Below are 17040 nucleotides of genomic sequence, written 5' to 3'. Positions count from 1 at the left end.
GTAAAAATTACATTTACAAATACTTCTATGTTCTGGTATTTCTACTTGTTTGTAACTCTCATGGCACTTAAATAACAAAGCAACAGAATGGGAGATAATTACATCTCCTTCTCATTTTTAATTCATATTGGCATGAACCCAACAAGAAAATAAAATGCTGGCTATTCTGTACAGACATGTTAAATGTCCCATTGTATCACTACACGAACAAAATGAGGACCCTCCTTTTCTTTTGCATGTTGTAGTAACAAGGAAGACTGTAGCACCGGGTGCCAGATTCTTTATATACATAAACAGAAGTCTAAAGTGAAACATGAAACATAGGGATGCACATATTTTCAAAAATTGTAAGCAACTCTTGCACACCAAAATTGCACTGATGTCAAGTAAATGATCCTCCAGGTTCCTTTACGTAAACTGTTGGGGATTGCGTTGTTAAATTTGTAAATTTTAAGGACGAGACACTTTATTACTTAAGATTTTTAACAAACTCCTCATCTTTAGACTGAAGGTATATAACAAAATAGTAAAGTATTCAGAAGACAGCATGTGAACAATGTACGCATGTCAAAAGTACAGCCAGCATTTTATTTTTTAAATGTGGAAGAGATTACAACTGAAGTGTGAAGTGTATTTACCCCTTTGAATGTGTCAATATTAAGCCTTTTTTTTACTAAATTGAGTAAGCGTGGCACTATATAGTGTAAGTTTCAGTATAGTATAAGTGAATAGCGGAGTTATTTATTTCTCAAACTCGCAACGGTACCTCGTGTTTTCACTGAAATGCGCGAGCTGCAAACCAACTAATTTGCGCTACTGCACTTAAAAAATTACTTCCACATGCATAATGGCTTGTTATACAGCCATGCAAAAAAAGAAAAAATAACTGCATGCGTACTCTCCTCGAACATGTCCTATTTTCAAAACACTATAGATAAGTACACTATTCTAAGAACACAAACATCACATTTTTAGTGAATACGTACAGTAGTTGCTGGTTACTGTAGTTTCTTCCAATTCCGAGTTCAATGAAACTAAAAGCAAAGAGAAATGAATAAAGACTACCGTTCCCATGAGCAATTTCGCGTACCTCCGGCTATTATTTGACGTAACAGGAAGTATTCGAAAAGAGAAAGGTATTGCATTTTTTCTTCCATGTAAGTAAATGTACCATAAAAAATATTTTTACAACAAAATTGGTTTTATATCATATCATCCGAAAATGTACTAGCTGTTCTTTGTGATGGCTGCTTGTTGTACTTAGCTTCATCTAGTATGCTATAAAACTTGAGTTCGGATTCATGAGAAAAGCTGCAAAATATTAGTTGTTTTCAAGGTATCCTTTTAAAATGAGAAAAAGCAGGTAGTATTGATGTTTTGGGTTAATTTTCCATAATTCCGGAAGCGTTGGGAACATAAACGTGTAGGTTATACCTCCCGTTGATATCGTCTATTTTCTTTGCGTCTTTTGGCAATAATTATATTGATATCCAGCCGTGTGTGTTCATACTGATCATATGTGCTTATGGTTTTTAAGTTAATGCATAGTATGCGTGCATCTTATTAACACTGTGTTTTTACTCTTGGCTGGGGAAGAATGCGGATAGCTGTATTGTACTGCGTGCTGTTGATTGTGAGAGGACAGGTGGATGAGGACGAATGGATCGATCCCACTGACATGCTCAATTACGACGCTACAACCAAAACTATGAGGAAGCAGACAGAGGTTACGCACTGTTTTGACTTGTATTTACCCCTTTTCCATAAGCTTGTTGACGTGGTGACACGCTTATTGCTAAGTTGTGTTACAATGCCAAAAAGAGTGAATTCTAAACAAATGTGTTTTCCAATATTGCATGATTTTCAAACACGATTATAGTCGCACCTTATACAGTCTTACATTATACAGTTTAACTGACCCACTCAGTTTACATTTTTTGTTAACTGTTTGCTATTGTTTTCTTTAAGGTTAACAACTATAACAATGTTCCTACCAAAAGAAGAGAATATATTAAAGATTCAGATCAGCCGGTGACATGTCCTGATATAACTGACTTCAACAACAAAATTGTCAGTTTACAGAGAGAGGTTTGTAATGTCTTAATTTCTGCTTCAGCTCTACACTAACTGGAGCAACCTCCACTGTTGTAGAATGACTTTAACATGTTTTTCTCATTCAGATTTGTCTGTGATGTCCTTGATTTGGTCATGGCTTAACACCTAATGTTGATCATATTGAAGACTAGAAATACAAACATATTTTAGATGTGTACACAGACTTGCACCTTCAAAAGGCTTTGTGTCTTCACACTGTTTTTTGGGCATTGCTTCCCTTACAGCAACATGCAAAATTTAAAGATGAGAAACAAAGATTGTTTGGTTAGTTTTCTTTTAAATTCATTCTAGATTAAATGAAACTGGTCAAGAGAAAAAATGCCCTTTTGTCTTGTCTTGTTGTTTCAGGTTGAAGAATATAAAAAGAAGATTGCATCTTTCTCAAAACAGTCTGGATGCAATCTTGTTTTTAGGAGATACCTAAACAAGCTGTTGAAAGATATTCAGAAACTCGGCCTTGTAAGTTGTGCTGCCCTCATAGAAGCTGATAAATATAGAGTAGACCCTTGGTTTAATGGACTGAAGGGGGTAAAGGGTGTCTCTTATTGCTGAATGACTATTAAAAGTTTTTTCAGCCCAAAAACACACATTTGTATGATGCATAAACTACATACTATATGCTTTCTGGGTCTTATTTTTTGAACAGTTGCAATCAACACAGTCAATGAAAATTGTTCCTGTATCTTTTTTATTTTAAGAACACAAGTTCTATATTTAATGCATTGTAAATATACTGCAAGTATACTAAAGCAAAGAAAACACAAACAACACACATCGTAAGAAAATGACCTACCACTAAAAGGCGCTATTGATATTCCTGAATTTTACACTCTTGTAGTATTTATTTTTACCTTGTTTTATTATTTGAGCACTTCCCAGTTATGACAAGGAAATTCCAGTATTTCTGAATTTACAGATAAAATTCCCTTTAGTTGATTTTATCCGTTAAATCTGAAGTACATTAAAACTGTATTTTAAAAAAAAGGGTTTACTGTATACGTAAGCAGCCGGCTTTTAGGTAAGCCAGCCTGTAAGAACAGAATCAGGATACTAAGATGAACTCTGTAGACCTGTCTCCTTTTCATTCCTTTTTATGTTAAGAAATACTTCTAAATTATTTTCCATTTACGCCACAAGCACAAATACCTGACTTATTTCATTGGATTAACCGTGGGAGCAACAACAGTAAATCATTTGTAAGACATTTTGACACAGTTTTGAAATCCTTCCTTATTAATTTCGTTCATATTCCAAGATTAGTGGCGTTTTAGGGTTTGTTATCCTCTGTTTCCCCAGCCTGATGAAGTCAAAGGTTACGTCCACTATGATGCTGAGGTTGTTTTGTCAAGACAGTCGGTCTCTGAGATTAGAAAGCTTCTGGATGGGGATGAGAGTTTGAAACCAGGGGCTTTGGATGAAGCGCTAAGTCAGATCTTAATCAACTTCAAACCCCATGATTACGAAGCTTGGAAATGGCGCTTCGAGGACACTTTTGGTGTGGAACTGGACACTGTTGTTCGGGTGAGAAGGGTTTCTGTTTAAGTGTACTGAAGTGAGGGACTCTTTTCAAGGTGTTTTAGTGAATTCATTTTCATGTTTATATGTACCCCGGCACTTGTTTTGCGTATGCCTTTAGACAACAATAAATTATCTTTGACGTTAAGTGGATGTTCTTAAGTCTTACAACTATAAAAAATCGTTGAACTTTCTGGAATTAATATACTACCTGATTCGCTGTGTGAAGATAAGTGTAATAAATGTAGTATGTGGTGTAAAAACTATGTATCATGTATCTAATGCCTTCTCTTTAATGTTTTCCAGATGTGTGTCTGTGTATTAATCATTGTAGTGCTAATCTGTACTGAACTGTGGAGTAGTGTTTCTTTGTTAATGCAGTTCAGGCGGATCTTTGCCATTTGTTTCTGTATCAGCCTTCTGTGGAACTGGATGTATCTTTACAAGGTATAGTAACATCCGTGTATCTGTTAGCTGTTGTATAAAAATACATTTTTAAGAAATGACTCTGTAAAACTAAGTTTAAAGTTGTCATTCAACAATTTCCCATTCTAACAAACAGATTGCAAAGTTTGAACTATCAAATTTGGACTCTCTTCAACTTTTCTATAAACTGATAAATAAATTGAGGGTTTACAAAATTTCATTTGCTTCTTCGTAGATAGGAACGTTTTGTTTTGTAATTTGCATGCACAAAACATTGATCTTCTTTCCATATAAATCTTAACTTTGTGTTGTAGATTGCATTTGCTGAGCATCAAAACAATATTGTAAAAATGGAGTCTATCAATGACAAGTGTACTGGATTGAAGAAGATTGACTGGCAGGATAGCCTGAAAGGTGAGGAGTTAAGTTTGTTTTCAGTGCTGGGTGCTACATAATTAGTAAATGTCATGGTACAATTCAGTAATTGGAAACTCCCGTTGTGATTTGCATTTTTAACGTGCATAGCCAAGCTTAATGCATGCTGCGGTCTCAACCATGCTTTACGGGAGAGTTCGTGCCAATTAGAAGGGTTCAAGACTCTTGCAGACGGCATGGCAAGCTCACGGGAGTCAGGCAGATCCCACAAATTACTGTTAGATGCAAGAATATGTCCTAGCCAACCTCACCTTGCCCAATCTGGGTAACTCCAAGACCCCTCAATCACATAGCCCAGGTCTGGGTTACAGGATGTAACCTGTTATCGTGATGAGTTCTTTTACTAAATGAGGTATTTGGGCTCTCTGAAGTTATTTTTCATTGTTCAAAATGTGACTTGCTCTAGAAAAGCTTCCAGTCTAGGTTATGCTTTTTGACCCAAAATGTGGAAGTCATAACCTGGGTCTTGCCCTGTTTTTGATTGTGATTCTCCGAGTAATGACTTTCTGATGGGTTGGATTTGTATTAGTCAGGTTCTTTCAACTCTTGGCAAAATGGGAGTACATGACTCTCTGGTTTCCTGTTGGGTTGCCATGATGTTCGCAAGAGATCCTGCCCCTCCAGTCAGAACTGTCTCTCCTGGAAGGCACCATGGAGCTTGTGACGTGTCAAACAATGACTATTGTTTAATGAGTATAAACACATCAATTTCCCTTTGGGATCAGTAAAGTCTTATCTATTTAAATCGGTGTAAACATCAGAGGAGCATGTCCGGCCATCCTCATGTTGTGCATGAAGTACAGGTATCACTGCTGTGACTTGAGACATAAAGAAACAGTGGTTGATTGAAAATTGGGTTTGTACAAAAAATCCCCAAATATCCCAAAAATGCCAATTTCCTTGTGAGCTGCAGTGCTCTCAATTTGTCCTAAAAAATGACAATAAAATTAAAAGAATTAACTGTTATTCAAATCCCGAAACATGATTTTTGACTTGTAATATTTAGTTATTGAAGATTCTTTTTTTCCCCTTTAAATTGTAGAGTGGTTCAGAAGCACATGGACACTGCAAGATGACCCCTGTAAAAAATATTATGAGGTCCTCATGGTTAATCCCATTTTATTGGTACCTCCAACCAAGGTGACCCTTCTTTCCATTGTATATGAGTGAGTGTGTGTGCAACCCTGTGGCTGGTTCGGGTCATAGGTGTGTGTCACCACAATCGCTTACCTTGTAGCCAGTTAATGAGCTGAGATGCCCAGGACTTTTCCACATTGGGAACAGACACGGACTGCAGTACTGGGGCCATGCTCAAAGTACTTGAGCCACCCTGTCCCTGTTTAATACACATTCATAAAACTGAAGTCTTTCATCTTCTCTAATTTCTCTCAACTACCCTTTATTTTTTTATATAAACATTCACCAAATGAATTAAAAAGCAGTTGATGAACTTGTAGCTTCTTACACTGTTGTAAATAAATTGTAAGGAAAGGACAACCACCTCATTTCCTCATTTGCTAACCTTCTGTCTGATATAAGAACATTCTTCCTTTTGATTTGTAGACATGCATCTCTTGATTGCAAGCAAATCCTCTATCCATATTTTTTGTTCTGTTTCAGGCAATTGCTGTTACCATCACTACCTTTATTACTGAACCACTGAAACACTTAGGTCAAGGTATAAGTGAGTTCCTCAGAGCTCTTCTAAAGGATCTCCCTGTAACACTTCAGATTCCTGTTCTTTTTACCATTGTAGCGGCTATCCTGGTAAGTGCATTTCTGCTCTTTTAAAGTTTAATACTTTTAGCTCATACAGCTTTGATTTAAATAATATGATTAGTATGAGAGTACTTTTTAAACCCCACCTTAAAAGCTTACTGCAAAACTCCAAGTCAGGTACAGGTGTCATAGAGATGCCCGGTTTCAATGTTTATCTAGAGGTATTGAAATACAGCACATTAGTGGCTAGACGTTTTTAAGCATCAGGTCTATCTTAGTACATGCTAACTACAAAATAGTCTAATGTACTATCAGCTTTTAATAATGCATTGTGCATCTTGCTGTTTGATTCCATTTTAGCATTTTCCATCAATCAAGGCAAATGATTAAGACGACAAGGGGGAGGGAGTAAGTGAAATTTTAGATGCGTACTGATGTTACCGTGACAGAGCATCTGAATGTGTCACAAAACAAAGAGGATAGCATTCTGTTGAAGATGTTGCAGAGCCTAGTGATGCAAAAAATAGACCAGAGGATAAGTAGGACTTGTTTTTTGCTTACAAGGGTTCTGTATGGGCTGGGGTGGTGTAGTATTACAGTATACTGTATAGGACTTGTGTGTTGTATATTGAGGTTAAAACGTACCCAGAAGCCAGCAGCCATATCACCCTGCAGCTCTCAACTGGCTACCCACTGAAGCTACGCTGGGTTGAGCCTGGTTAGTACCTGGATGAGAGACCTCCTGGGAAGCTATTGTTGCAGCTGGAAATGGTGTTATTCAGACCAGCGGGGGGTGCCCACCCTTCGGTCTGTGTGGGTCCTAATGCCCCGGTATAGTGGCGGGAACGCTATACTGTAGTGAGCGCCGTCTTTCGGGTGAGACGTTAAACTGAGGTTCTGACTCTCAGTGGTCATTAAGGATCCACAGGCATTTCTTGATAAGAGTAGGGAGTTATCCCGGTGTCTGGGCCAAATTCCCCTTCTCGGCCTTTACTGTGGCCTCCAAATTGTCCCCATGTATGATTGGCTTGCACTTGCCCTGGGATGGATTGGCGCCCCGTCCAGGGTGTACCTTGCCTTGTGCTTGTTGCTTGCCGGGCAGGCTCCGGCTTCCTGCGACACCGTATGGTATAAAGCGGTTTGGCAAATGACATGACATGACTTACACAGAAAAATACGTTCTCCCCCCTCCCCCTTAGATATTCATGTATGGCAGTGCCCAGGCAGCTATCCACAATGTGGCTTTTTGGCATCGTCGGGGACACCATGACCAACCTCCTGCTGTCCAGGCTCAGCCCCACACTCCACAGGTGCTTCCACAGGCGCACCCACAGGCTCAAGGCGATTTGGGCGCTGTGGGCAGTGGGCGGGTATATCAGGATCAACAAGCTGTCCGCTTCCGACACAACCACCGGAACAAGCAGAGCGACAACCATCGTGTCGAGAGAGTTGGACCGTCAGACATTGCGGTTAGCGACGAAGAGATTGACGGAGCTCCCCCTGCCGATTCCGCTGGAACAGAGGGCCAGAACTGTGGCGACACAGCAGCCACCGCGGAAGACGGAGGTGCAGGAGAAAAGACAGAGTTTCAGAAAGGGGAGAGAACCCGAGGCCGTGACAGTGGCTCACAGGCAAACCACCGTATAAGACACTCGGTGTCTGTAAGTCCGGACGAAAGCAACACAGAACCAGATCTGCAGGAGAAGGAAGAATCCGCAAAGAAAGACAGAAGAACAAATGTAAGTTTAAATCTGCTTCCAGGAACTAAAGTAAAAGTCTTGATGTAAACCTACCATCAGAATGCGCCTACTAGTGAAATAATATGACAGTCTGTATAGAAATATATAAACAATTTTTTTGTAACTTATAAAAGTGCAATTTGTGGTTAATTTCTCTTATTTTGCTTCTCTACTGCCTTAGGTTGAGAGAGGCTAATCCTAAATACAAGTGGGTTAATAGCATCCCTTGAGTTTTCACATATAATAACCACCAGTACTGTATGTTGTACTATAACATCACCGGAATCTTTCACTTTAGTTTATCCAATATGACTTGTTTCGGAATGCTGATATTTAACGACTTTGACATTATGAGCCTGACAGCTAGTTCACTGGCAGCCTATATTGTAACAATGAAAGAGAAATAAATGATACATTTAAAAAGACATTTGAGAACAATTTGTGGAGTTAAATACTACATGTACAAGTATTTCTTTTAACAACTTATATTCTACGAAATGTTAATAAATGGTAAAAAACAGACGACAAAATTTTAATATGGCTATAATTATCTTATATGACCACTTTCTTTTACTTGATACCATTTGATTGAAAGCCCAAGTGCTAATATTAAAGGGGAACTGCAGTTTTAGTTTCTCAGACTGGTTATTAAATCTCGGTAACAAACAAAATAGTTTACAAATTCAGAATTCAATTTTTTTTTTTAATCAAGAACTTGGTAAAGGTAATGTATGGTCTCCATCTTGTAACGAGTTCATGAGAATTGTGAGCTGAGGTGGCCCTTCCTACTCACTAGTCACTGTAATGACTAATGTAATGCAATATATGAGTGAATAAGTACAGGTGGACCAGTAGACGTTTCACGGCAGAAATGTTCCAGTGTACTGTAATCTGCATGCAATTAGATGCATTAGTATTTGAGATGGTTTCACTGACAAATACGTCTTTTCAAAGTTGAGAGCAATATTTCTATTAGATTAAAAGAGATGTATTCACAATCGTGCTTGTTTACAGTGTCATAGGGCCGCTTCACCTCACTGGAGGTTTTGTTGCCTCACTCTGAATCACAGAATATGGCTCAGTGCTCACCTAAAATATTCACCAAAACAGATAAATGCAACAATGAAATAAACTGACTAAATATATCCCATTCATTATTTTTTCATGTATCAAGAGATACATAATCAAAGATAAAAATATATCATTTAAAATGTATTTAGTAAAAAAATACATTAAAATTTAAAACAGTACTGTGTTAGTAGCTATTGTTGGTTACGTTATCCAATGGTTTGCTCAGGATTTAAATGACGTAACAAAATGTTGTCTATTTTGTGATGTAAATTGGAGATTTTTCACGTTTCTGTGTACGTTTTGCTTTCATTGTGGTTTGAAATGCACTTATCAGTGCAAATTCTTTGCAATTCCAAAATATAAAATAGTGTTACGGTTCCCCTTTAAAACCAATTAAGGGTCATATGCTTCCATTAGCCCATGAGATATTACCATGTGTGCTGTCCTTCAGTTGAGTAAACAGAATTGAAGGCTGATTGTCAACACACAAGATTTGAATTCTAAACTGATGTTTTGATTTTCAGGGCCATGAGAATCCATTTGAAAACAAGAGCAAGTCCAGCACTGAAGACCCCAAACCAAACAGAAGCTGTTGCAAAGAGAAAACACAATAGGAATAGATTTGACAATATATAGTCTTATTATTATTTTTTAAACTGAAAGTTGATTAAATATAGTGTGTTTTTGCAATAGTATCTGTTGCGTTATTTTACAAAGGCAGTCACAAGTCCTTTGTCTTGCCTCAATCCTCAGAATCTAGCAACCAGAATCTAGCAAGGATTGGAGCCTACAGTATGTGCCATATTTTTAAGAGTGCTATCTAATTAGCAAAGTTGGCAGAAGAGGGCCTCAATATATAACAGCACACTTTGTTTTGTGGGAAAAATGTCCAACTACTAAAGTGCAAAATGGGAAATAAATGATCGAGAGCTAAGTCTGAGGAAGAATACGTACATACTCAAGAAATATTTAGTTGTGTTACAATGTTAATGCGAGAATTCCTGAGGATAAAACTGAGTTTATACTACTTTTCTAAAGCTTGTTACTGAGATGACTGAGCATTTAAAAAATGTTTAGAGGTGTGTGGTTATCTGCTGCTCTCTATGGGAGGCTCCAGTATCTCCTTTCACAGTGTTGAAATGCTGTGAAATCTGGACACTAATAAAGATTGTTCTCTCTTACATGCTACTGCCACAAAATGTAAATTTAACCTAAGGCTTGATCATAATAATAATTCCTTACACTTATATGCCACTTTTCTGGACACTTAAGTCAAAGCACTTTACAGGTAATGGGGACTTCCCTCCACCACCACCAGTATGCAGTCCCCACCCAGATGATGCAACATCAGCCAAAGTGTGCCAGTATGCCCACCAGTCAGCTAACAGTGGGAAGGAGAACAGAGTGATGAAGTAAGTTTGGGGGGATTATTAGGAGGCCATGACTGGTAAAGGCCAGGGGAGGAAATTTGGCCAGAACACTGGGGTAACAACCCTCCTGAATATGTTGGAATAAAGACCCATGTCCATTGTAGATCAGTAGATCAGTCCAAATCCGTAGAAGTACGAAGAATATACAAGAAAGTACTTAAAACTCTTGCATTTGTTTACTACAAAAGATTTAAAAATGAGGATTTTCATAAAATATAGCAATTTAAAAGTTGGTCATTATGCCATCCTCTATTGCCACAGTGGGCACCTGAATTATTGAAAAGGGCGGAGCCAATGTCTTAGTCTAATAATAATTATTAGGGAAAAAGATAAAAATACACATAATAGTGTATGGTTAGATTTTTCAGAAGCTCAAAGACTGGATTTATTGATTCTTAAACTTGTCTTGCTCCAGTGTGTTAGTATCTAAATGTTTTTTCCATTTAGTTTTTCAGCTAAAAAATGTACTTGCACGAAAAAATACAAGAGGATTGTCTGTGCAAAGTAATCCGTTGTATACCGAATATTCACCAAAACAGATAAATGCAACAATGAAATAAACTGACTAAATATATCCCATTCATTATTTTTTCATGTATCAAGAGATACATAATCAAAGATAAAAATATATCATTTAAAATGTATTTAGTAAAAAAATACATTAAAATTTAAAACAGTACTGTGTTAGTAGCTATTGTTGGTTACGTTATCCAATGGTTTGCTCAGGATTTAAATGACGTAACAAAAGCGCGCAAGATACGATCTCCATGTGCGCACGCAGCCTGTCTTAATACACATGTCCTGTACACATTGTAGCAAAATGCTATTATGTTTAGTAATAAGAAATATCACATTGATTTACTTAAAATATGAATATATGTGTCGTTAAAACTAAGTTTCAGTCTCAATTGAATTTAGATTAAATAATATATTTGGATACCGAGAAAATGATTTATATTTAAGTTGAATAAAGCTTTTTTCTCAGTTCGATCAAAGACGCACTACTGTATGTGTGATTGCTAGTATGTATTTTATCAGCAAATTCTTCGATGTCGTTTTTATTCCGCCGGACCGGTATTAAAAGAGTCCACAATGCTCTGCGAGGACTAAAGGAAGAAACTGAAAGCGAAAGGGCGAGGAGGCTGAACTGAGCGAAGTTGAATTGAGGCTGAATTGAACAAACTCGATCAAAGTGTTCTTTGATCGAGTTTGCAAGTTTGTATGGTGGTAACGGTGTATCGTGACAGGAATTAAGGGAAAACAAGGAGTGCAATAAGGCATTATTTGCATTATAAGGTACCATTGTATCTGCAATGCATATCGTAGTACGGTAAATAAATGTTTTACACTGTTCCGTGAATGCATTGAGAAATACTGAGTATTGGCCACATATCTGTAGTATGTTTTTCTGGGTTTGTGACTTAGCTCAATCAGAATGGATCCTCTAACCGGATTTCTAGTGATGCAGTTATATTTTTGTTCAGACTCTACAAGATTCTGCCTCTCACTCAGCAGCTTTCCAAGAAGTTACGAAAGTCAGGTCTTCCTAGACGCATTCACTTGTAACCTGACAAAACAAGACCAGACATGCAGTTCTAGGGTAGAACTATAAAAAGTTCGGATTTGTTAGAATAAGACAAGCTGACCATGCTATGTGATTTCAAGATGTAAAATACTTAACTAGGCCGATATCTTCGTCGGGATACAAGCGGCAGGGAATCTCAGTGCTGTTAAGATCCCAGGACTTTATTAAAATATCTCGCCAGAGACTAGGATTGTAAGATGTTACATGATACTTGTTTCACTGGTCCATGCTACACTTGACTGTGTTTTATGGCGGTATACTATGACAGCCTATGTTTTCATAAACGTGTATGTTCTCTTTTAGTTTATGACGGGATAATCAGAGTGATTGTGATGATATGCGGAATGCTGGTGGCAGTGAACGGACAGGTCGAAGGTGATGAATGGATCGATCCCACTGACATGCTTAACTACGACTCTACTTCAAAAACGATGAGAAAAGTAGACGAATCAAAAGGACATGTAAGTGAGTAATTAAGAAATTAATCCTCCTCAAACACACGCTTCAAGAATTATTTTTTAAGAAAACCTAACATTTTTTCTATCATAAAGCACTAGAACAATTGTTTACTTTTGTAATGATTGTAATGAAAAATGATTTTTTTAATTGAATGTATTACTTTCTTTATTCACAGGATGACACTGCTGATAATATTTGCATAAAAGACGATAAGGAGTGCAAGGATAAAACTAATCTGGTCATCCGTCCTAATCCATCTGCGTGCTGTCTGAAGCTTTCCATTTTACAGCAACAGGTATGTAAATAGACATGTGGGGTTTACTGTATTTTTTAAATTTAATTTAAACAAACATTCTTGCACGTTTTAAGTTATAAAATGGTAGGAAATTAGTAACATAACAGATATTATGTTAAAATATTTGCACATTGGACCATGCCAAAAGATCTTGCTTATACAGTATATAAACCAATAAAAATGTAGTTAAAGTACTGAAAATGAATGGACAAAGAGAACTATGCATAGGTTGCAATAGCAGAAGGTATCTCGGAGCTTTCAGATTGAAAGAGATTTGAGGAAAACTGGAACTGATTAAGATGTAGGTAACAACTCACTTAACAAGTTAAACTGTGAAAATCACCTGTAAAAAATGTCAAATGGATGATTTTATCAAGGATTAAAAAAGACGATTTAACACAGGAGTTGTCTATGTCGATATATCTAATTGACTGAGAGTGGGTTGTTAAATAAGATGAAGCTTTTCATTTGTTTCTTGAGGTTGAAGAGCTGAAAAACATAGCTGTAGATTTAAAGACAGCATCTGGCTACGACCCAGTCTTCGAAAGAAAGTTGGGTGAACTGATAGAGAGCATCCAAAAGCTGGACTTCGTAAGTTGTCATGGATTTCCGTTTCTTTTCAGTTAAGGTTCATTAGAATTATGTCTTTTTAAATAAAAGAATGTCATGATAAGAAAATTATTTTTCTTTAAAAACAAAATCCTTGGTAAACTTTGCCTTACTGTTTTTGCAAGGGACAGGAGACAATTTGTGAGACAATTATTAAATAGATTACTAAACACAGTGGTCTACCAAATTGTCATGATAAAGTGTAAACCTGATAAAATGAATTGCATTGTGAAACAAAAATATTGTTAAAAGATACAGTACTGGAACGTTAAAATCAACTGGCACTGTTTGTAAGAACAGGAGTGTTATCCCTAGTGTCCTGGCTGAATTCCTGTTCTGGATTAGCACAATCTGATTTCCTTCTATTTCCCCCCTAAATTCAACCGGTGAAGTAATTTCATGCATCTCCACCTCATCAAAAGTGCAAAGGGGCTGCTGGTGTATATTATGTGCTGCATGTCACCCAAGAGGCTGCTGCTCTTCAGAGGAGGATCAAGTGGGTCCCCTCCTAAAATAATAACAACAACGTTATTTTATATAGCACTTCTCATAGCTCTGTACAGAATGACAAGAACAACAAAACAATATACACAAGGTATGCTCGATGAGAAATTACAGTGAGAGGAGAGGGTAGATGGGGGTACTGAATACAGTAGGAGCAAAGGGATAAAGAACAGAACCAGTTAAGGAAAGGCTCTTCTAAAGAAGAAAGTTTTGAGTCTAGATTTACTGCTGTGTTAATTGGCTTCTGGGAGAGCTGGCCCTAGGTGTGAGTGTGTGCTTGTCTGAGTGTCTGCACTGTAGTGGACTGGCGTCCCATCCAGGGTGTACCCTGCATTGCGCCCATTGCTTGCTGGGATAGGCTCCAGCTGCTTTGCAACCCTGAATTGGAAGAAGCAGTTAGGAGGTGGATGTATGTTTATGAATAGAGTTTATGGCCAAGTTTCAATAGGGAGCAATTTAAGTTAAGCAGAATATTCATTGCACAGTTGTATTTCACTTATTGTACAATATATTTATTATGTATGTTCCTGTTTTCATTTGCTTGCTGTGAAGAGAAGTGCAATTTCTTCCTTAAATTAAAAATGCAGAAAATACTAATTCCAAGTTCCAATATACATATACTAGGTTCCCATTTAAATATACATTTGTTGTTTTTCTAATGCCTCTCGGTATATTCCCCAAGGTCTGGAATTATGGGGTTACTGGTGAAGTAGGTGAACACAGGTACGATAGTTACATATGATATGTATCGTACTTCAGAACCACACAGGGTGAAAAGAAAAACTGTGAAATGGAAGCAAAAAGGGGGCACAAATATCAGCAAAGAAAAATACAATAATAACAAATGCATTTTCATATCGGAAGCAAAACAAGTGTTAAATAAGATGGGAGAAGCTTAGTCGTCTTTTTTTTATTTCTCTGTACTAGCACCAGGAAGAAGGCCATCACAGTACCTCATATGAATGGCTCTTAGTGTTTGCTGAGCAGTGTGAAAGATTTTTGTTGGTAAGTTTTATATCCCTTTTAGAATTTTTTCAAAATGCTAGACATTTAGTAAAACTGAAAATTGTTTTTAATTGAATCTTGCAGAAGTAGGCAAATGCAATATATAAAGTGAAATGTTAATTACATTACATTATGAAATACGTAATGCATTATGTAATACATAACATAGCATTTTAAGGTATTTCTAAAAAAACATTTGGTAGTTATTGTAAAATATTGAGAAATCCTGAGTATGTTTTGATATAAGGGTATGTTTTATATAGGTATAAATTTTTGCGCAAGTTGCAAAACCATAAAGACTCTGAAGTTAGTGTTTAACCTCTCTCAATGAAAACACAGAAGTGTTATAAGATTTTAGGATTAAAATATGTGATTACTTCACACGAAAAGCATACATACTGCTCCTCTTAATGCATGTCTAAATCAGGTCAAAACTGGTTTGAGTTTAATAAGATGTTCTTAACTGTATAAATCAGACTGTCTTGGTTTTGTTTTTTTTCTTACAGACATGGAGTTCAACAGTTCTCACATTTGTTTGGGACACATCAATACATAACATTTATCCCATTTTTATGGATATCCTGAAATGTTATGAATTCTGGGCCTTTCCTGCTTTTGTCACATCTTTGTTGGTAGGTAAATTAAAAGACCAGGTGCTGTATATTGTATTTATTGATGATAAAAGTAAGTCTGTGGCAGTTTTAGAGAGGAAATATTTTTATGTACAAATTATTTGTCCATATTGCTCTGGTGAACTCTATATAATTAATGCTATTCACATACAAATCCACGATCCAGTGTGCACTTTCTACAATGTCTCATTCTTCTTCTCAGGCATTTGTTTGTATAAAACGTCTCTTTAGACGATGTCAAAGGCAGCTCTACCATCATCAGGAAAACGTGCCTCTTGAGCATGAAGCAGCCCAAAGCGTTCAAGCTGCTGATGAATATCGAGACAACCAAAACGGAGACCACTTGCCTCCTGCTGAAGAAAATCATCAAAGTATGGCTCACATGCCCAACATGTCTGCTGAGACAGTGGGTTGTGAAATACCAGATGAGAGGATTGATGGAGGTGATGCTTCCTATAGACGTTCTGAAGACCAACTGTCCAACAGCTCTTTCACCAAGACAGATGAGTCCAAGCAGACAGTTTCCCATCATGAAAGTACAGACCTCCCTCAGGGACATGCAAATACTAATGTAAGTTTGTGCTTTTAAGAAAGGACAATTTTTATTAGTCTTAAAGCTGCTTCTGAAATGCAGGGATTTCAATATCCAAAATGAAAGGGATCTTCAGCTGTTATGGGGTCCTGTTTAAAACCCAGTTTAAGCCATCAGACTAGTGACAAGACTCAAATATTTTGCAGGAAATAAGTCTACATTTTATAAAATTTGTATTTTAATTGGTGGTGTACCCTTACAACGTTTTAATGGAGGATCTCCGTTTTTTTGCAGGTTTCAAACTATCCATTGGATAGTGACAGTATTCAAGATGATGGCATCACAAAGTCACCCGTGCCAGAAACACAGCCTTTCATATCATAATATACATAATTTAATTTGATACTGTTTGTACAGATTATATATTGGTACATTTCACAAATGTATATAAAGTTAACGTTTTATACCTTCATATTTGGTGTCATTTTTATTGCCTGTTCCCCTGCACATCAGAATTCCCCAGCAGTCTTATACCAAGTTCCATTGGCCACTTAGAGCTGCACCTTAGCCAGACCATCTATCTTAAGGCTGGTTCCACTTGCAAATCTTAACATGGTATTATCTTATTTTTTAACAAAAAGCCTAAGTCAAAGTCAGCAGTTTCATTGCAATACTAGCATAATAAAATGTAAAAACTAGAGGCACTGAAATCTGTACAAATACAAAGGTACATTTGATGGCTGTGTGGATATTCATTTACTACTTTGTTCATTCTGTAATAGTCATGTTTCAAAAAGCCTGTGTAAAGGCACATTAACAATCCAAATCTACAATATCATACTGTACCTCACTTTCACTGCAGTTTAGTTCCCTCTCCCCATTTCAAGGCTCATGAACCTTAGAATATGGCTCTTGCCCTTTTTGCAATGAGAAGAGTGTTTTAATCGATTTAAGCATGGGGAAGGGATT

At 37.0% G+C, this 17040-nt stretch overlaps 2 protein-coding genes across 6 annotated transcripts; both read left to right on the top strand.

Annotated features, from left to right (window-relative positions):
- Nucleotides 1-1109: 1109 nt before the first annotated feature.
- On the top strand, nucleotides 1110-9710 carry clcc1 (chloride channel CLIC like 1). Of its 2 annotated transcripts, none has more exons than XM_088926880.1 (11): nucleotides 1110-1157; nucleotides 1597-1726; nucleotides 1969-2088; nucleotides 2464-2574; nucleotides 3412-3636; nucleotides 3937-4077; nucleotides 4371-4470; nucleotides 5534-5631; nucleotides 6112-6258; nucleotides 7410-7949; nucleotides 9545-9710. In XM_088926880.1, exons 2-11 carry the CDS (start codon nucleotides 1598-1600, stop codon nucleotides 9632-9634), a joined length of 1701 nt encoding a protein of 566 aa, XP_088783006.1. In that variant the 5' UTR covers nucleotides 1110-1157; nucleotide 1597; the 3' UTR covers nucleotides 9635-9710. The 2 variants fall into 2 exon arrangements, with proteins under 2 accessions (XP_088783006.1, XP_088783007.1); XM_088926881.1 differs by having other exon boundaries at nucleotides 1121-1136.
- Nucleotides 9711-10353: 643 nt separating this feature from the next.
- On the top strand, nucleotides 10354-16543 carry LOC148823506 (uncharacterized). 4 transcript variants are annotated; one of them, XM_088926884.1, is made up of 8 exons: nucleotides 10354-10432; nucleotides 12339-12496; nucleotides 12670-12789; nucleotides 13270-13380; nucleotides 14830-14907; nucleotides 15414-15539; nucleotides 15742-16110; nucleotides 16366-16543. In XM_088926884.1, the coding sequence occupies exons 2-8, from the start codon at nucleotides 12368-12370 to the stop codon at nucleotides 16453-16455; spliced, it is 1023 nt and encodes a 340-aa protein (XP_088783010.1). In that variant the 5' UTR covers nucleotides 10354-10432; nucleotides 12339-12367; the 3' UTR covers nucleotides 16456-16543. The 4 variants fall into 4 exon arrangements, with proteins under 4 accessions (XP_088783010.1, XP_088783011.1, XP_088783009.1 ...); XM_088926885.1 differs by lacking the exon at nucleotides 10354-10432 and adding an exon at nucleotides 11682-11746; XM_088926883.1 differs by lacking the exon at nucleotides 10354-10432 and adding an exon at nucleotides 11695-11780.
- Nucleotides 16544-17040: the final 497 nt, after the last annotated feature.

The sequence above is a fragment of the Atractosteus spatula genome, chromosome 11 (assembly GCF_055471065.1).
Source record: "Atractosteus spatula isolate fAtrSpa1 chromosome 11, fAtrSpa1.hap1, whole genome shotgun sequence".
Lineage (NCBI taxonomy): Eukaryota > Metazoa > Chordata > Actinopteri > Semionotiformes > Lepisosteidae > Atractosteus > Atractosteus spatula.
Note: the sequence above shows the minus strand (reverse complement) of the source record. Positions and strands in the feature narration are given on the sequence as shown.

Coding starts and splice junctions, on each gene's coding strand:
- LOC148823506 (XM_088926882.1), top strand. CDS start 12,284: ATGGCGGTATACTATGACAGCCTATGTTTTCATAAACGTGTATGTTCT. Junction 15,540..15,741: donor CTTTTGTCACATCTTTGTTG/GTAGGTAAATTA, acceptor TCTTCTTCTCAG/GCATTTGTTTGTATAAAACG. Junction 16,111..16,365: donor AGGGACATGCAAATACTAAT/GTAAGTTTGTGC, acceptor GTTTTTTTGCAG/GTTTCAAACTATCCATTGGA.
- clcc1 (XM_088926880.1), top strand. CDS start 1,598: ATGCGGATAGCTGTATTGTACTGCGTGCTGTTGATTGTGAGAGGACAG. Junction 1,727..1,968: donor CTATGAGGAAGCAGACAGAG/GTTACGCACTGT, acceptor GTTTTCTTTAAG/GTTAACAACTATAACAATGT. Junction 5,632..6,111: donor TATTGGTACCTCCAACCAAG/GTGACCCTTCTT, acceptor GTTCTGTTTCAG/GCAATTGCTGTTACCATCAC.